Source organism: Podarcis gaigeae (assembly GCF_964106915.1).
Source record: "Podarcis gaigeae genome assembly, chromosome: 1".
Taxonomy (NCBI): Eukaryota; Metazoa; Chordata; class Lepidosauria; order Squamata; family Lacertidae; genus Podarcis; species Podarcis gaigeae.
The window spans coordinates 100,119,490-100,140,068 of NC_139678.1; the positions used below are offsets into that span (position 1 = coordinate 100,119,490).

Here is a 20,579-nt window from a genome sequence, read left to right on the forward strand (position 1 = left end):
GTTCCTTTCCACCACTACAATATGCAGTGAGTCCAGCCAAACCAGGCAATGAGAAATCTGTGCATTCCGCTTCATGCAAGGGAATGACTGACTGGGGGGTATAAAACATATGTACAGAATTCCCATTTTGCAGCCTGCTCTGTAGGCTGCCAGCACGTGCCTCTCCACATGCCTGCTGTGGGTAGAGGAGAGCAAGAAGGATCTATTGAACCATATGAAAATCCCTCCTTGAAGGGAAGAGTTGTAGATTGTCCATAAACAATAACTGCTTTTGGATGGATGATATGTTATTGGTTCAAGTTCTTTTGCTCACTTCTTGTATGCAACAATAAATAGTTGACTAGTCATTAAGCTGTTAATTATCTCATTATTATTACTCGATTACCACCAGTACATATTTCAATTTAATGGAACATTGCTGTAAAAAAAAGAAGGTAATTTTATACTTCCTGCTATGTTTAAGTCTGAGTGAAAAGATAGCTAATGTACGAGAGAGTAAATTAAAGAATATCAATCGGAAATCTTCACCATAGATTGCTATCTGGTTTCTTCTTCCCTCTCCTGTAACCACCTCTCATCTTTGGCTTTGAAGCCCAACAGTTTAAACTAGGTTCTTGTTTCAGCTGCTTAATCCGCTTTCATAAATCGTGTTCAAGTGCTGGAATAATTTGCACATCATTTAAGAATATTTACTTTGAAACATTCACCTCAAGCCTTTTTTGTATATCCTTTCTCTCTAAAGATTTGTAGTATTTGTTTTGTTCTCTGAGGTATAAAAGACCTGGGTAAACTTTATTCCTGTTGTTTCAAGATTAGTGAAATAAAATGCATATTTATTCAACTGGGAGCGAAAGAAGCTTTAGTAAAGACGATCATACATATAACCCTGGGGAATGATATAATACAAAATGCCTGCCTTAAAATCTCTTTAGACTTGTTCAAAACTGTATTGAATGACTTAAGTTCAAAAAAAAATAAAAAATAAAGGATCCACAAATGCATTCTTTATAAACGTTTTTATCTTTGTTGTGAAGGAGAGAGCTGTATATTTTTGTTAATAAAAATGAACTCAATATTGGTGAAATGTGTATAGCGAAACATATAAAGGGATGTAGCAGGCAGTCTTTGGGCCCACTAAACTAAAATATTCATCACTAACTGGCACTGCTTTTGTACAGTGTTGCAGGCTTAAATATATGTTAAAATTATTTAGTTACAGCTATACACTTAGTAGACATTCCATAGTGATTTTAAGCTTTCAGTATACTATGGGGGAGAGAGCCATGTATGCTGTTTAGTGCTCCTTGGAGTAAAGGTGGAATCTTAATGTAATATATAAACATAACAAAGTCCCATAGACACTGAAGGTGTGGTTTGCCTGGTTAATAAAGGTCACTATTTCTCTGATTCTAGCAATAGATTATTTGTTTATTTGTTTCATAAAAAGTGTACACTGTTCAGTTGTAAAAAAAAACCAACCCAAACAAACCTGAAAGCAGTTTACAAAAGATAAAACATTTAAATCCCGAAAAATTCACACCCCTACTTTGAAGCATAAAAATGCTAAAATGCTAAAGCAGAATAAAATGACCTCAACTTTGTATGAATGTTCTTAAAGTAAAGGTAAAGGTACCCCTGCCCGTACGGGCCAGTTTTGCCAGACTCTAGGGTTGTGCGCTCATCTCACTCTATAGACCAGGAGTCAGCGCTGTCCGCAGACACTTCCGGGTCACGTGGCCAGTGTGACAAGATGCATCTGGTGAGCCAGCGCAGCACACGGAATGCCGTTTACCTTCCCGCTGGTAAGCGGTCCCTATTTATATACTTGCACCCGAGGGTGCTTTCGAACTGCTAGGTTGGCAGGCGCTGGGACCGAACGACGGGTGCGCACCCCGCCACGGGGATTTGAACCGCCGACCATGCGATCGGCAAGTCCTAGGTGCTGAGGTTTTACCCACAGCGCCACCCGCCCAATGTTCTTAGCAGGTGCCAAAAAGAGTGCAGTGGTACCTTGGTTCTCAAATTTAATCCGTTCCAGGACTCCGCTCGACTCCCGAAACGGTTCAAAAACCAAGGCATGGCTTCTGATTGGCTGCAGGAGCTTCCTGCACTCAATCAGAAGCCGCAGAAGCCGCTTCAGATGTTCGGCTTTGAAAAATGTTCGCCAACCGGAACACTCACTTCCGGGTTTGTGGCGTTTGGGAGCCAAGCTGTTCCACCGTACAGTGAAGGAGTCTGCTTGATCTCAATAGACAGGGAGTTCCAAAATGTCGGCGCTGCCACCCCAAACCATAGAGTTCTTACAATTCCACTGACCGGGAAGGTTGGTGCATGTGGAGTAAGGCAATTTCTAGGTAAACTGGTTCCAAGTTGTTCAGAGAACAACTTATACTACCACCAGTGCAGATTAGCTAGACAAGTTAAAAAACAGTGTTGAGAGACACACCACCTCTCACTGTTACACACCCTGCTGGCATGAATTCTCATATCCATTTTGAACAAGGAATGAACATAATACTTAGAACCTGCGCTAAAACTGCTGAGGAAACAAGTCTACGAAGCTGAACTTCAACTCACCATAATTTCATTTATTCTACAAAATTCTAGTTCAGCCATGATATCAAGTTGAACAGAAAGCTGATCAAGTGTCACGTGCTTGTCTTCTTTTATTAATCACCAGTGATGGCGCTCTTTGTTACCATTGTCATTTACATCGCTTCTGATAGCCTGTTGCAATTATTACAATGGGGGCTACGCAACAGGAGGCTTGTAGCCCACAGAACTGAATCTCAGTCGCATTATATTCTATCCTCCCACACCCCCTGGCTATTTCTTAATAATCCAGATGCTAGCTTCCTGGTTGTTTGGAAGTAATATGATTTGGCGAGAGCAGAGGAAGCAAGAAAAGGTGGCAATATTTATTTTTATTTTTTATGTTATGAATGTCTATATTTCTCTAAATTTGGGAGCCTTCTAGTTCAGGATTTTTGATTTGGTGAAAGGGTACTTACTGGCTAGGCTTACCTCTCCCTCTCCCCCCCCCCCCCGACAGGGAAATAATGTCAGTGTTTAGACCTTCCAGGTTGGCGGTTGCATTTCATTTAAATTATGACCCTCCAATCCAAAACATTTAAAGAGGAGCTTAACGGATGGAAGCACATTACTGTCATTTGGATTGGGTGTATTAACGCTTTAAAAAATGAATGTGCTTCCTAGCATCTACTATTTGTTCCACCAGCTGCCTGCTGACGTGCCAGATAAACAGTTTAAGGAGAAGCATGTAAAAGCAGCCTATAGAGCGAAGACCACTTTGCAAACAAACAAACTTCCATATTCTGCCAGTCCCAAATATATATTTCATGTCTTCATATGCAGAAACACATACGAACCAGTGGAAGCACTCAAATTTGGGAAGTCATAAAAATGCTTATTGTCAGCAGTCAAAATGCAGCTTTCGAAAAGGATTCAAAACGATTATTAACCTGGAAAACTGGGCTGCATAAACAACCAAACCAAATGTACAAGTATGCATATGAAATTGCAAGAGGTAGCCCAAATGACTAAGCAAATGGTAACACCTTGGGAAATAATCTGTAGATGATGAAATGATTTGTAAACTCCCCATGAGCTTAGAACAAAATGCTGCGCCATAACCATAGGAGAGCATGCCAGTAATTGGAGGGAACCGTACTGCTGTGTCTAGCATTGCTGATGGCATAACGCAACTGCTGTATCCAACTTTTGCTGTTTCTCTTTAAGCAAGATGTAGTCTCCTTGTTGTCTAGATGAGCGAGTGACTCAAAGTGCCCAGAGGAGGCACCCCAAGGGGCACAAACAGCTCCTAGGCAATGGAAAACACTTTCAAAGTCGAGGGTTTTGTTTGCGTATTCTGACTGAACTGGAAGAGGGTGCTGACTTTCTCTGTTTCCCCAGTTTTAGAAGGCTGGAGCTTTTATGTAGTTGCTGGAGTCTCTACCCCTTAGTCTCGTGTGCCAATAGCTGGACATTTCAGCAGTGGCCCTGAATATTTTGCTTGGCTTGCTATGCCCTCTCCTCCTGTGTTCCTAGGGTAGATGACAGGGAGTCTGAGAGCTCCCTGGGAACCTGGACATTTCCAGGGCAAGGGTTCCCAGCTCTTTGAGATCATTGGCAGTGCAGAGATCTGCTTGCAAGGAAGAGTTTCAGATTTGGGGCGGACCGAAATCTAATCCACTTTCTAATCCACAGATGGGGAACTTGTGACCTCTAGATGTTGTCACTCCAGCTCACAGCATCTCCATCCATCATGGTCAGTGGTAAGGAATGGTGGGAGTTGGAGTCCAACAGCATCTGAAGGTCTTCAGGTTCCCCATTCTGGTTCTAACCTCAGGTAATGCAACACAAATGGCAGTGCAGCTGCTTTTCCTCATCACAGTTCTTAGGTGTACATTCTCTCTCTCTCTCTCTCTCTCTCTCTCTCTCTCTCTCTCTCTCTCGTTGTGTGACTTTCTTCTAGATGAAATAGAGACAACCTCTACTGTTTCACACAGCCTTTGGGAAGATAAAACTCTCAGCAGGGCCATGCATGTAACCTTGCTGTTTTGGTGTAACTGAAGGGTCTCCTTAACTTGATGGTCATATTTTGTGAAAGAGCAGTTTAAAAATATGAGGAAGTTAGCCATTAAATTTCTCAATTGACAGACATTCTGGAAAAAAACAAAATGAATATCAGTATCAGGGAGGAGCAGGGCATGGCCAGGACATGCTGACGTATGAGCAGATTTTATTTGCTGCCATTCTGGGATTCTGGTGCACCAGGGTTTACACCAGCATAATAGAGTTGGCCAGGATGCCAGAAGGTATGCAATTTATGAGCTTTCTCCATTATCTGCACAGCGTGGGGTGTTCAGTCAACAGTGCAAAGGATGAGCTGAAGCATTCCCTGCTGGTTACCTGCTTTCAGCAATAGGGGTCGCTGTTTGGTAGTACCCAGTTGGTTAGCTGTCAGATTCTAGAGCTCCCTATTGGTGGCTCTTAGGTAATTCACAAAATATAGAGTCCATTCATAAAACAGTGTTCATTCATAAAGCAGTAACATAAATCTCCATTGCTACATACAAATACAATTTAAAAGATTAAGATACAACATTAAAACAATTAGGGAGCAATCTCTTCATAGGAGGAGAAAGGAAAAAGAAAGAGGGGGAGGGAATCAAACTGATTCTGAGCCAAAGGCCAGGTGGAACAACTCTGTCTTACAGGCCCTGCAGAAAGAGATCAGATCCTGCAGGGCCCTGGTCTCAAGAGACAAAGCATTCCACCAGGCTGGAGCCAGTGTTGAGAAGACCCTGGTTCTGGTTGAGGCTAATCTAACTTCCTTAGGGCCCGGGACCTCTAGGGTGTTGCTACATATGGACCTTAAGGTCCTCCGTGGGGCATACCAGGAGAGGCGGTCCCGTAGCTACAAGGATCCTAGGCTGTGAAGGGCTTTAAAAGTCAAAACCAGCACCTTAAATCTAACCCTGTACTCCAACGGGAGCCAATGCAGCTGGAAAAGCACTGGGTGAATATGCTCTCATGGCAGAGACCCTGTGAGGAGCCTCGCTGCAGCATTCTGCACCCGCTGGAGTTTCTGGGACAGCTTCAAGGGCAGCCCCGCGTAGAGCGAATTACAGTAGTCAAGCCTGCAGGTGACCGTCGCATGGATTACTGGGCCAAATTGGGCCCCGCGGACTGCTCCTAAGGGGGCCCCCACACCAGGGCAATCTAGATGGATTTTATTTATATCTACAAAATTTTGCAGAATTTTGCTGTGAACTGGGGCCCTACAAAAAACAAAAAAAATCAAGTTGCGCCACACTGCTTCAAATTGGGCCCCACTGGCTAGCCCTGAGTCTCATAATTGCTGGGCCTGAGTTGCCCTGCCCTTGCATGAAGTCTTAGGTTTGCAATTTTGTGAGCGGGGAGACTGCAGTGGTGGGGAGCGGGCAGGCTGGTGAGGTCCCCTAGATTTAGTGGCCCGAGTTGTCCTGCCCTCACATGAAGTATTGGGTTTGCAATTCTGGGAGAGGGAAGACTGTGGCACTGGTGAGAGGGCAGGCTGGTGAGGTCCCCTAGATTTAGAGGCCCTAGGCTTCAGCCTACTTAGCCTATACTTAGCCTATACTGGTTACGTACTTAATTCGTTCCGGAGGTCTGTTCTTAACCTGAAACTATTCTTAACCTGAAGCAACACTTTAGCTAATGAGGCCTCCCACTGCTGCTGCTGCGCCGCCGCCGTTGCACGATTTCTGTTCTCATCCTGAAGCAAAGTTCTTAACCTGAGGTATTATTTCTGGGTTAGCAGAGTCTGTAACCTGAAGCGTATGTAACCTGACGTACCACTGTACATAAATCCAGCACTGCACATAATGGGTCCCAGTCTGAGGGTTTAGCAGCATGTCTTAGGAGACAAATAAATAAATAAATGTGATTTGAAGGTGAATATACCTTGACATTTTCATTTGGTCACTTACAGGGTTGTCAGATTTCTGGTAGATGTTGGTGATTGTAGAATTCAAGTTCTAAACTCCTTACAATACCACACACACACACACACACAACTTAAAACTGGGCCCCTGGACAGTGAAAAATAATGGCCTTTCTCTGTTTTTGCTTACTATTTTGGAACTTGGAAGGCTTCGATATCAAAGACTGATTGTATAATTGTGTTTGTGGCATTCTCTTTAACACCCACGCCCCTCCCCCTTAGATTTCATACACGTTTTGATGTTGTTTTCCCTTGAAAACACTGCTTGGACTTTGATGATTAACTGTGTACCATGTGTATGTTGTCATCAGGTGCCATTTCCTGATAATAGAGTTTTCTTGTGTGTGTGTGTGTGTGTGTGTGTGTGTGTGTGTGTGTTTGTAACTGTTCAATTTCTATTTGCTACAGAACTTTCCTTATACTGTATGTTAGACCTCTTGGGGAAGAAAGGTTTTTCTTTTTTTTCCAAAGACAAGATAAGCTTTGGATAAGCATCTAAGGTTTTCAGCACTTTATCCTACTGAAATCCAAATAAAGTGCATTTCCGAAGTGTCGGAGGAGAGCCTTGGTCTCAATTCTTTCTGTTTGAATAATGAAAAGAATTGATTGAGTCAATAGCTGAAGGTGCCACAAAACTCTTGCCCTGCTGACCCCCAGGTGAAGAAATGCAAATAAGTCAGATGAGCTTTTCTGTGGGTTCTGTCTGTTTTTTTTCCCCTTGCGCAGTAGCTGAAGAGATCTCCCCCCCTTTCTTTTAGCAAGAGAGGTGGTCTTCCTTTTGCTCCCATTGCCACAACTGCATGAAAGACAGGCATCTCTCTTATGAGAAAAGGAAAGTTCAGTTGGTCAGTGTGCCAACATAAAATGCTACGCTGAATAGACATATAAGAGCCATTCAGTTCAAGAAAATAGGACATCCCCTAGTCATGTATGTGAACATGAATTGAATTGGGCTAGATGCGCATTCTGATGCTGCAGAACTGAATTGAATTGGGCTACAACTTAATGCAGTTCAGATTGGAAAACTGGGCCAAAACTAACAAAATGAAATTCAGTAAGGACTAATGTAATGTTGGTGTGTGAGCATCTACTCTTGGGTTTTAATTTCTTTCTGCAGCAGACTTCTTTTTATGGAAAAGTTTTATTGCATCTTTTACTTCTTTAGGGCAGCAGCAGCAGCATTCCAGCTATCTCTTAGTGAAATTCCCATTACAGGAATAAGCACTATTTGGTTCTGTTTCTCAGAGACTTTATTATTTACAAAACTTTACACTGGTCATTAATAAAGAAAAGGAAAAATCAAATAAAGAAACATACTCATTTTCTCTTTTTAGCCATCCGGCCAGAGACCTAATGCTGACTCATTCACATACTTATTTACACTGACCCAGACTTAGTTGTTTGCATGCCCTAATAAGGACACCTGTTGCTGGGGAAATGTTCTGTTGCCTAGCAACTTGTTCAAGACCATTTACAAGTTTCTTCTAGAATATTCCAACATGTAACTTAGGCAGGAAGAACCAGTTGCACAAATATAAGAAGGGAGACAACTGGTTTTCCAGTAGTACATGTGAAGAAGTTCTCAGGTCTTAGTAGACTACAAGTTTTAACATGAGTCAACAGTGTGAGGCAGCACATCAACAGAAATATAGTGTCCAGATCAGGCATAGGCAAACTCGGCCCTCCAGGTGTTTTGGGACTACAATTCCCATCATCCCTTACCACTGGTCCTGTTAGCTGGGGATCATGGGAGTTGTAGTCCCCTAACATCTGGAGGGCTGAGTTTGCCTATGCCTGGTCCAGACCAAGGAAAGTCAATACTACACTGTATTCGGCCTTGGTCAGACTACACCTGGAGTACTGTGTCCAAGTCTGGGCGTCACAATTTAAGAAGGATATTGACAAGCTGGAACTTGTGCAGAGGAGGTCAACGAAGATGATCAAGGGTCTGAAAACCAAGCCTTATGATGAACGGTTGAGGGAGTTGGGTATGGTTAACCTGGAAAGAAGGAGACTGTGAGAAGATATGATAAAGGTAAAGGGACCCCTGACCATTAGATCCAGTCTTGACCGACTCTGGGATTGCGGCGCTCATCTCACTTTATTGGCCAAGGGAGCCGGTGTACAGCTTCCAGGTCATGTGGCCAGCATCACTAAGCCGCTTCTGGCGAACCAGAGCAGCGCACGGAAACACTGTTTTACCTTCCCACCGGAGCAGTACCTATTTATCTACTTGCACTTTTACGTGCTTTCAAACTGCTATTTTGGCAGGAGCAGGGACCAAGCAACGGGAGCTCACCCCGTCGCAGGGATTCGAACAGCTGACCTTCTGATCGGCAAGTCCTAGGCTCTGTGGTTTAACCCACAGCGCCACAGCCACTTTCAAATATATAAAGTGCTATCACATGGAAGATGGAGCAAGCTTGTTTCTCCTGTTTCAGAGGGTAGGACTCAAACCAATGGATTTAAATTACAAGAAAGGAGATTCTGATTAAACACCATGAATAACTTTCTGATGGTAAGAGCTCTATGACAATGGAACGGACTGCCTCAAAACATGCTGGACTCTCCTTCCTTGGAGGTTTTAAAGCAGAGGTTGGATGGCCACCCATCATAGGTGCTTTAGTTGATCTTCCTGGGCCTGAAATGAAAAGCTACTCAGAAGAAGAAGAAGATATATTATCATGGACCAGGAGTTATCTACGCCTGCTGAATTGCAGCCTGAAGAGAAGAAGGCAGAGTGACTCCACCTGCAGCTAATCAGCCTTCAAGGACACAGAGGGGAAGGCACTGATGAGAACCAGCTGGCTTCAGCCTTCTTAAGCAGAGCTTCCGGCAGCAGCCTTGCTCCCACTCAGTGAGTAGCAAGAGGGGTTAGCTCCTGCTTGCCACCCTCCCGATGTCCCAGCATACATGTAAGCATGTGGTAAGCAGGGTGGGTGGGTGGGGGAGGTTTCCACCTGAAAAAGGCCCATGGTCATGCCAGAGCAGTTATTCGTGCATAGAACAGTTGTAGTAATATCTGTACTAGCTCTGAGACAGGGAGCTTTTTCTAATCTTAGCATTTGAACTCCTTAGCATTTGAAGGAAATTGTTGAAGTTTGGGTTATCCTGTGTACGTGTGCTACTGGTTATGTGCAATCTCTCCTATGTGAGAATTTTTTTTCAGTAATGAATTCCTGAAATGTAATCCATTCTAATTAAACCCAAACCAAAATGAACATACCTTGAAAGAAAGAGTATATCTGGGATAGTAGTATTCAGAAGTCACATACTTGTAATTTATTCTTGCAGCAATGACAACCAGATCTGCAAAACAAAACAAAAAAAATCAACAAAAAACCCACTAAGTATTTCATGGAGAAAAGTTTTTTTCCTCCAAAAAATACAATTCACCATAATTTTATTGAGTCTTTACTGCATAGCCACAAGACATAGAATAGCAATATTGAAAATTAAGTTGTTGTCATATTGCTATAAAATGATTCAGCACATAATATCATTGTCCAATTCCCTCCCTTTACTTCCACAATTCTACTAGGCAGCTGTGGGCACCTCTTGTACAGAAAGACCACACATTCAGAATGATTTGAGTTCAGCTATATTGCAACCTTTGACTCTCTAACAATGTAGTTGTGCGATGACCAGGCCTTGGTCTTCAGAGTGTCTCCCAGCCAACCACAAACATGTTTCTCTCTTTGCTTTCTTTTTTAACTTGCTGCTGATATATTTGTGCAGTGATATGTGTCACACTGTCACTCTTCTCACATATTTCAGGGCTAATTAAGATAAATGCTGATTATGTGTCAGCATTGATTTGCATGGGCAACTAAGATTTGGCATCCTTTCCAGCACATAGAAGCTTTTGCTATATGAGGAAATGGCGTCTGATGTGTGTTTTCAGGTTAGAAGTTCACAGATCCATTGGGTAAAAATCATTTACAGTCAGTGGGTAGTCATAGTCAAGGGGGGACAAGGCAAAGCTTCTGGCCTGCCAAGGTTTTTCTCTTGGCACCTGCAACAAAATGTAGTTTGTATTCCAACATTTCATACCATCTAGGCTCTGGTGATATCAGGCCAACTGAATGGTAGCTGGAATGGGACTTAAATAGACAAGATGGACACATGTGTCTTACATTCCCTCTTCTTTCCAAGGGGTTCTCAGCCCTAGAGCTTTTGAAAATGGAGGATTATTTATTTCATACTGGCCATGCCACAGAGTAGAACTTCCTAGTTGAGCCATTTTTTGTTATTTTCCCCAAATAACTGCAATGGACTGCACTGTGGTTTTGTTGTTCTGTCATCAGTATGTATTTGAAAATACATTGGGGTGCACACACTTGGTTTGTTTCCCCAATCAGTAATGAGTGTGGTGGGCAGAAAATGTTGATTAGATGAAGTGGCTGAGTGTCAGACTGAGGCAAATAGACAAGTTGCAAGGTGGACTCAAGGAGGGCTCTAAGGACAGATTTGGGCCATCTGTAAGCAGTTGAACCTAGATAGAGAAACAAGTCTGGCCAGAGTCAGCAGTTATATAAGACAGGTGGAAATCCATTCACCCCTCAGATCACCGGATTGTGCTAGGCTACAAAAGTTCTCACTCAGCTGCCTTGGCTGCCAGTATGTTTCCAGACCCTGGTTTTAACCTCTAAAGCCGGGCAAGGCTTGTTTCCCTAGAATTTGAAAGAATGATTCTTCCCATATGGAACTCTCTGGGCCACAGATCATCTCTGAAAGCTTTTTCATGGTATCCTCCTGCTTTTCCAAAACAGTTTCCAAAGAAGCCTGCCTGGCACCCACTTTAACATGTTTTCAGAAGCAGGTGAATGCTTTTCTTTTCTTCCAAGTATTTTAACAATTTTAACATGTTCTATTAGCCAGTTCTTCTAATGTTGTTTGCATGGGTCACTTTAATTTCATGGTGATTGATTGTACATGAGGCGGGATAAGGAGGCTAATGCCAGGAAAAGTTGGCTGTAAAACAGACTTTCTATGACAATGTGCTTGATCATTTTAATGTCATTCCTGGAAGCCCCTTAGTCATAATGAGCCTATGCTGGAGTAAGCGCTTTGAGGTTTGCCGTCTTTCTTTCTTTCTTTCTTTCTTTCTTTCTAGCAAATAAACAACATTGAATTGCAGCAACTTCTTACACAAGAGGTGTGTGTGCTTCCTGCATCCTTTCTTTTCGGATGCATTACATGCTATAATTTTGGGCATCGTAATGAACTGATCAGCGCTGCTCTAATGTATTTCAGTTAGAAAAGCGGCACTTGAAAGAAATTGTTTTTGCTATACACATGATGTGAAGCAATCAATAGTGCTTTAGTCTGACAAGCACTGTCAATATCCATTGTCACAGTTCAGAAAGTCATTAATGGATAGTTCTTCAAAAACCAATGCTCTCAACACACACCCAAAGTACTAAGAGAACGTCGTACTGGGCAGGAATTAATCACAGGTGGTAAGCCCATGGGGTTTAGGGTAAATGTTTTGTAAACTGCGAAATAAAAGTTCTTCAGAAAGAGACCATAATGAGGGAACATAAAAGATCATGCAGGGAGCTGTTGTGGTGCTACAGAGCGACTTACCTTAGTTTATTGACATAATCACTTGAAACTGTGGGCAAATCATTGTGATCATATGTAGATGCTGATAAGGGAGCTGCTACTAAGCAAGGACTACCTTGACACACTTGAAGTAGTACAACTGCTTATCTAGGAAATTTGTGCCATGGATGCCACCCAATAAAACATAAGCACTTTGAAGTTACATTCATTTTAATGAAATATGTAAGTGGGCTCTATTTAGACCTAGGTCTGTATGCATTGTTATTATATGTGCAGATATGTAAGTTTTACAAAGTGAAGAAAAGCAATTAAACAACAGGGGTGGAATTCAACATTGTGCTGTTACAAACATTCCATCTGCTGCATAAGCATATCAACTTTCCAGACAGAACAATCCCGCCCCACTGTTCTGTGGTTTCTTCCAGCCCCCAAGCCAATTTCAGGGGGCACAGGGGGAGGTGGGGAAAACCATGTTGCACAAGCAGAAGCTCTTTCACAAGGCTCCCACTGACTGGGTTTGTTAGGTGAATCCAGTCCATAGAGAACAGATAGCATTTTCTATAACATTTTCCTCATGCCACCAAGGTTGTAGCATCAGAAATGCTGTTTCTATTTCTCTTTATACAGTAAGGCTGGGTGCCCTGGAATTTTAGTATATCACTGCCAAGGGTTGTTCCCATTTGAACCCAGAAGGTCCAAAATAGAACACGAACAAAAGAGCCAGCCATTAATTTAACACTAATCTCTGTATTCTATGATATATCGTCCTAAGAATGCTACCACTAAAAATGTGAATTTTATTTTTTCGTAAGTGATGGATTATTGTCCCATGCGGCAAATGTTCCAGTAAAAGTGTCCTTTTATATGTCCTTTGTGATTACTAACTTGTAAAAGTATGTGTGGGGTCAGTTCAGTGCTGTGGGAAAATGGAACAGTCCTCTGTTCAAATCAGTAGTGAAATCAGAAGCAAAGTATGCTCTGATTATCATAGGCATGTGTTTAAATGTTGCTCTCCTTAATTGGGTATGTTGTATTTATTTTAAAATGAAAAAATCTGGCACGTTTTTATCCCTAGAGAGCAGCAAAGTGAAAAAGAAAATGTTTTATTTTGATTCTTACTGACAAATTTGTAATATATAGCACAGTATCCCTGAATTCTCTTGTGAAGTAGGCTTTGTGAACTCGCCCTGGTTTGAGGATGGGGCATATTTTAAATGTATCATTTCATTTGTCCCCTCTTAACAAATGCTCTTTCTTTTCTTTTTAAAGAAGTCCAGTAATGCGTTTCTAATTTTGGTTCACAACCTGTTGTATCTTGGGCAGTTTACTTGCAGGGAAAATGAAATAGGACTTTATGCATTTGGAACACAATCTGTGCTAAGAGTGATTACAAAGCTTTCAGGAATGTTGTTTGGTGCCCTGGATCTTGACTCCTAGATCTGCACAAAAGAAATCTGTTCATATGTGCAGATGACACCCTTTTCTTTCTTCCTTGTCAACAAAGGTAGTGCAGGAAGCATACATACACCAAAATTGTACGTGGTGTCATGGTTTCCCCAAAGCATCATGCAAATTGTAGTTTGGTGGCATTTCCTTCTCTAGCCCTTCACAGAGCTATCATTTGCAGGGATCCTTGTGGAGAGGGGATAAAAATTAAACCACACACACATACACATATGGCGATTTTTTGTTGTTGTTGTCTTTAAGCAAGCCATATCAAAATTTTGTTTACTGTTTATTGCTTCCAATCTAAAAGAGGTCATACCTAAGGGTGCACCATGGATGACGCATAACCTTGTTATCTCAGATTCCTTAGGGTTTACTGGTAACTCACAGCTTACGCTTAATTTACTTATGTGATTGTAGCTTTGCGGGGGTAAACCCAATCTCCATTTATTTGTTCCTACCCCCCACCTATGCAGAACTGCAATTGTGGGCTTACCTGGTTTTGGAAAAGTGGTGAGAGGGCTCTGGAAGCATCCCAGAGCCCTTGCGCTACCTTCCCCAAACCGAGGAAGTGCTCATTGGGCTTTGGGAAGGTGACACAAGGACTCCAGAGAGCTGCCAGAGCCCTAGTGCCTCTTTCACAAAGCTGGGCAAGCAGCCCTCCATCAGACAGAGGGCCTGGTTACAGGGGTTTATGGCTTTATGGGATTTTTCTTATATGCACAATGTCCAGGAATGTAACCCCCACATAAGATGCAAGTTACCTGTATATTGAAGAGCTACATTGCTATGCTGAGAGTTGGGTTCCAAAGAATAGTATCATAGAATTGTGCAGTTGTAAGGGACCCTGAGGGTCAACCCCCTGCAATGCAGAAATTTCAACTAAAGCACCCATGACATATAGCCATCCAACCTCTGCTTTAAAACTTTCCAATGAAGGAGAGTCCACCACCTTCCTAGGGAGTCCATTCAACTGTTGCACAACCCTTACTGTTACCAAGTTCTTTCTGGTATTTAGTTGGAATTTCATTCATTCTGACATTTCCTTGGAAGTCAGTCCCATTGAACATGGGACTTCTTTCTGAGTAAGCATGCATAGGATTTTGCTTCCATATGAAGTATTTCTTTTAAGCACCAGTGCTTTGGATATATCATGTTTTTCCATACTTGGCACAGAGAATCAGACCTCTCCCAGTATTATTATATTGTCCAACCCACCATTTTATTTGCCTAGGAAATAATAAATAGCACACTTTAATTTGCAAGTGGAGAACCATATGTGCTAGAGATACAATTTTTTGGTATGCATTCAAAATTTACACAAGTATATTGATAGCTGTCCAATAACATGAACCATTACTAATATGACTCTCTCAGCTCACAATGTTTATTCAAAATAATATTAATCAGCTTCTTTTTGGATCATCCCACATAGCAGAATATATAGTCACTTTCCCCCAAAGATATCCAGCAAAGCTTTCTATGTTGGAACATAACATCCTGTTAATATTTTTTCTTTGATTTTTTTCTTTCAGTTTTCAGGCTGAACTACAGCACTTCTGATACAACTGACAAAAACCGAGTTAAAAGCAGGCTAAAGAAGTTTATCACTCGAAGACCTTCACTGAAAACGTTGCAAGAAAAGGGGATCATTAAAGGTGCGTGTCCTCTTTATCTCTCTCTATGTGTATGTGTTTGTGCACGCATGCGCTCACATGTGTGTATAATTGTTGAGTATTCCTGTTTCACTGACCTGGCCACAGTTCTTAAAATAATTTATTTTGACCTACAGTGGTTTTCAAAGTATTGTTACAGTGCTTTTTAAAAAATGATACAAACTGGAGAGATGAGTACTAGGTTCAATGAAACCCCATTTCTCCTTCTCTCTCTCCCTCCACCCTTCACTAGCTCTTGGGTCTCATGGGAAATGATAGGTATGCAAATATCTGCTGGTCTGTTCAATAGGCATCATACTGCATTTTTGTGTGTGTCAGAGGCCAGCTGGGGAGGGGGAATAAAGGAAGCAGGCTGCGTTGGACCACATGCTGAAAGCTTCCTGTGTGACAAAATATGTCTGCATGTGTATTGGCCATGCCCTTAGGTTTCTTGGTTAGTCTTTCTAGCCAGTTATGTTGAAGAAAACCCAAACGTAAGTAGATTTCTTAAGTTTAACATGTGGAAGGGTTATATTTCTATATGTTGTGCATACTTAAGGCATGCCACATTTTGCATGACAGAAAGAGGTCTGACCCCAAACTTCAGTACGTTTGTGGTGCCTGCTCTGAGAATTAAGTCGTTGAAATGAGGAACAAGATAGCAAATGACGCCTTTAGCACCATGGTTGCTTAGTGTGTGGAAATTGTTGGGATTCACATTATCCATACGAGTTGATAGGAGTTCACTGAGTGTCAAAGGTTTAATTTCTACCTACCAGAATGGTGTTTGTTGTGATGTAAACACAGTGGACATAAACTTAAAAGATACGTTCACATGCATACACCTCTTTGTTCCCCAAGATGGCTTGAAAGGGGGTTGCCTACAGCCCCAACTATGTGATATAAGAACAGATGAAGAGCCTGCTGGATCCAGCATCCTGTTCTGACAGCAGCCAACCATTGGATATTTGGGGATATGGAGAAGTGGGACCATATCTGAGGGCTTGCCCAAATTCCACATGTTGATTTGGGACTCTAAATACAATCTGTGCTTATTAAAACTGTGTGCACATTGTCTCTGTGTGTAAGATTAGCACTCTACAAAAATGCTGGTTCAGATTGCAAGAAGAGAGAATATGTGTGAGTGGCTTGTATGTACGTAGGCTCAGTTCAGAGCTTTTGATCAACTAATGGAAATTGGTGGAGCCGATATGCTTTATTCCTCAATATTCCCATATGTATTCTGTGTATAATGCCTACCTGGCTCATGGGAATATATGGGACAATCCCTTAGCCTCATGAATTTTCCACCCCATACATGGTGGATCTCCTCAGCTGGGGCAGTTGCCTTTATGATTGGAATAATACTTCAGTAGAAAATGCTGTCCCTGCTACTGTTTTCATCTTGTGGACATGTTCAGATATTGTGAAAGGCTTATGGTATTTTCTAAAGGTTGATTTTTATCTAATTTTCTCAATTTCTGTGTATAAAACTTGCCCAGCCACCAATGAATACATGTTAAAACCACAACTGCTCATGTAAATTAGGTAGTTAAAAGCTCTTTGGCACCAGCTGTGCACAGCCTTTATACACAGGATGTTCTGGTTGTATTCCAGCAATTTTGAACTAATGGAAGGGCTTCAACCAGTGCAAATGAGGGCAGCTCCACAGAGGGGAAATATGGAAGATCAAACAGTGTAAAGTTAGCAATTCATCAGCTTGCCTGCCTTTGTTACATTGAGGTTTTGTATAATGACTGCATTGGCCACTTGCACTAACAGAACACCACTGGATTCATGAGCACTGTGTTAATGCAATTATGAGTTCTCTCGCTTAAGTTTTATTCTTGTTCTTCCTGAATTATAGTATACCGGAGGCGAACCTAGGCCAATAGTACAAAAGCCAGTTTATAGTCGCCTTTCTAACCAACCCAGGTACAGTTTGTAAGAAGAGAGAATATGTATGTACAGTTTGTATGTGTGTAGCCTCTGTTCAGAGTTTCTAATCAACAAATGCAAATTGGGTTGGTTGTGGGATCAACAGATGCTATCCCATTTTCATCTCAGTTTAAGTGGAAAGCGTAGAATACTCCATAAACAATAGTTATTATAAGTGAAATATGATAAAAGGCTAAAAACCACATGATATATTCTAAAATCCAGACAAAATTTAAAGGCTACAACAATATTTTTCAAAATATGTTATGCCTTAGAACAGGGGTGTCCGATTTCCAAGAGACTACAATCTACTCCCACTATAAATAAACTGGCAGTGATCTACCCATTGGATTGACCAGAGTTGTTAGCTTTTTGGGGGAGGATGAAAGTTGTACCTTGATTTTAGAACAGCTTAGTTCTCGAACATTTTGGCTCCTGTGACTGTTCTGGTTTGCAAACTATTTTTGGAAGCCAAACGTCCTACAGGGCTTCTGCGACTTCTGATTGGCTGCAGGAGCTTTGGTTTTTGATTCTGTCCAACTTCCAAGGTATGACTGTATATTAAGTATACTAATTATATTACATTATTATATTTTCTGGGGTGGAAGCCTAGATATCCTGTTTCAGCCCCCCGCCCCCTTCCAAAAGTTCCTGGTAGCTTATCCATTGAACCCTCTAGTTTCGTGTGAAGACCCCCAAAACCACCCCCAAAATAAAGACACAATAGACACAGAACTTAGTTTAAGGTTTTTGGCATTAATTTTGGCCACAACTTTATTGATTACAATGTGAGTAGTTGCTTAGACATTGGTTCCAGACTACCTGAGCCTGCACAGTGGCAGGAACAGGACTGACAATGGGCACCACCCTTTGTCAGTAAGGGAAAGCATCCTGGGGGAGCGAGAAGCTGGCTTCGATCTCACAGCTCACCCCAGATGCTCCCAGAGGCTCTGGCATGGCCTTAGCATCCTTTAAAAAAAAAAATATTAACCGACCAATCAAATCAAATCACATCACATAAATTCTGAATTACAAAGCCGAATTTTAAATTTTTGTTGAGGGGACCCATATTTCAAGTTTCAAAGGGGGATTCCAATCATCTTCTTGCTACTGTGTTCATATCCAAATCAGTCCAGATAAAGTTCATAATTCTATCCAGTCTTATCTTGCTGTTTCCACATCTCATCTTGTTTGTACATTTTTTCTTTTTCCATTATGCTCTCTTCTGATAATCTCCTTAAGCAGATAAACACCAATTATATCCTGGGTGGATTTTTCCGTTCGACCAATTCTCATATCGTGATGGTTTCGCTCTTTCCATCATTAATCTCAGGGTCTGTCGTTCTTAAGTCCCACTGAGGAGTCTGACCCACAGTATAAAAACAGCTCTTTCTTCCTCCCAGACTCAAGTCCTCCGACAGAGCTTACCAATATGGCGACGGTATTTTTAACTGCGTCATTCCAGAACTCTTAAACTTTCCACGCTTTTCTTAAAACATGCTTTGGTTAGAAACTTTATCTCCACACAGTCGTAAATCCACAGCTTAAGTCATTAAAGCGGCATTTCTGACTTGTGGGGGAGGGGGTTCTTGTTTAATCACATAGAGGAAAGAAAGAAATTTTTTTTTCCCTCCCCCATCCAGTCCCTTTGCCATACCGAGTCTTGGCTGTCTTCTCAAGATTGATTCTTGTTTAATCAGTAGAAATAAATTAGGAATGCTACAAAACCTCCACAGTTTTGCTTCCGTTACTCTGCTGCATTTGAGGTGCTCACATGAGCAAATGTGAGTCCATAGCACCAGGACCTATTCCCCGGGAATGCTGTGTTGCTGTTCCTGCATTACTGAGATCGGAAGGTCAGTGAAGGTGCTCCCATCACCCAGCCCATGCACGCACAGCTGAAGACGTGGGCTGAACATGGGTGCAGGGAGGCAGTTTAGGTGATCTCACTGCAACATGTGCACTCCATGATGGAGGACATGATTTACTAAATGCCAGGTCAGTCTGTAATACAGTCATGCTCACCTGTGACCTGGCATGTATTACTCTGACTTGGGTGTGCCTGACTTTTCTGGATCCCCAGAATCTGGGGCAGTACAAAATTAAGATGATCCAAAACAGGTAAGATCCATTTTGGGGTGCCAAATTTTGGCCCTGTACAGGATGCCATATTACAAAAGATCCCCAAGATCTGCCCCTGTTGAGTGTGGGGACGCCATTGTCCACAGAGTTATCATTTTATGTACCAGAAAATATCTTGATCTTTAGAGGGGCTCAGAACGTTTGCACCAGGTGCAGAGCCAGAGAGATAAATTTGAGATGCTGCTGGTGTATCAACCCCCCTGCTGACCAGGCTAACTGAGGTGGTTTGTTTGCCCGAATCTGAGGACATGTAGGAGCAGAAAACTAGCAAAATGTGCATGATTTGAGCAGCATACACCAGCACATTGTTCATCATAAACTATCATTTATTTTAAACTCCAGTTTAAAGTGAAATGCGAGCCAACCCCTTACGTCCTCTAACCTTCTATACATATGAGCAACATTCATGCCGTCTGATCACCTGATGACCCAAATCCTGTGTTCCAAAGTGTTCTCAGACTGTTTGACAAATGATTTTCCTTACATCAGGCCTGCAGAATCAGTGACCCACATGTGCATAGTGGTCCTCCAGTTGTTTTTGCTGCATGCCAGGTAACTGTAAAAAGAGGAGGATTTGCTGGCTGCCACACGAGGGACTTGGGGTGGGTGAATGATGAGTTATGCAGGCCTGCTACACATCACTGCAGTTTATTTTGTTGAATATTGAAGTAAGATAGTTGTGTCTTCTGCTCTAATTTATTGTCTTTCCATTTCTGGGTTTTTTCGTCTTTTTAGTTTAATAAAGTGTAGCTGATGAATCTCCTTTGGTATTACATAGGGATCAGATGTGATCCTTCCTAACAAATCCAGATTCATTAGCATAACTCAAATCCATCCTTTAATGTGTCTCTGAAGGAAGAGCAGATGTACATCTTTCTTTAGACAGGATTGCTTTAGAATGCTGATTTGCTAGCATAGAGGTGTCTTGTGTGTTCCATGCTCAAATCATATAGTATCATGCTCTGCCATACAGTTCTGGGGCCTTTTGTTAAGCGCATGGTTTTAATAGCAGAGGAATGTTGCAAGAAGAAAAAGCATGTTAGTTTTCTACCATGAAGTTTCATTAGGATTAGGTTCTGGCCATGCAAATGAGTTAAGATTCGTTAGCAGAGCTTAATTCCAGTCTCCAGTAAGTCTATGTGAAATGCTCATTTGATAAGGTTCCTTCATTGTCTTCAGTTGAGTTTATCCCTTAATCTGTTAAAATGTTATGAAAATGCAGTTGCAATGCTTACCCTGACAGAAAGCGCTTTTAAATGTTAATTTTTAAGGCTTGTATTAAAACATTTTTAAGTAGCAAAATAGAACGACACAGATTAAAA

General features: G+C 41.8%; 1 protein-coding gene across 17 annotated transcripts in view; it reads left to right on the plus strand.

The window, feature by feature from the left end:
• Window positions 1-20,579, plus strand: part of ARHGAP15 (Rho GTPase activating protein 15) — a 383,495-nt gene that overhangs the window by 201,422 nt on the left and 161,494 nt on the right. For all 17 annotated transcript variants that reach the window (XM_083710978.1, XM_083710987.1, XM_083710980.1 and 14 more), the window contains one exon: window positions 15,058-15,180. In XM_083710978.1, the coding sequence (XP_083567104.1) occupies window positions 15,058-15,180 (123 nt within the window). The remainder of the gene's footprint in view (window positions 1-15,057; window positions 15,181-20,579) is intronic.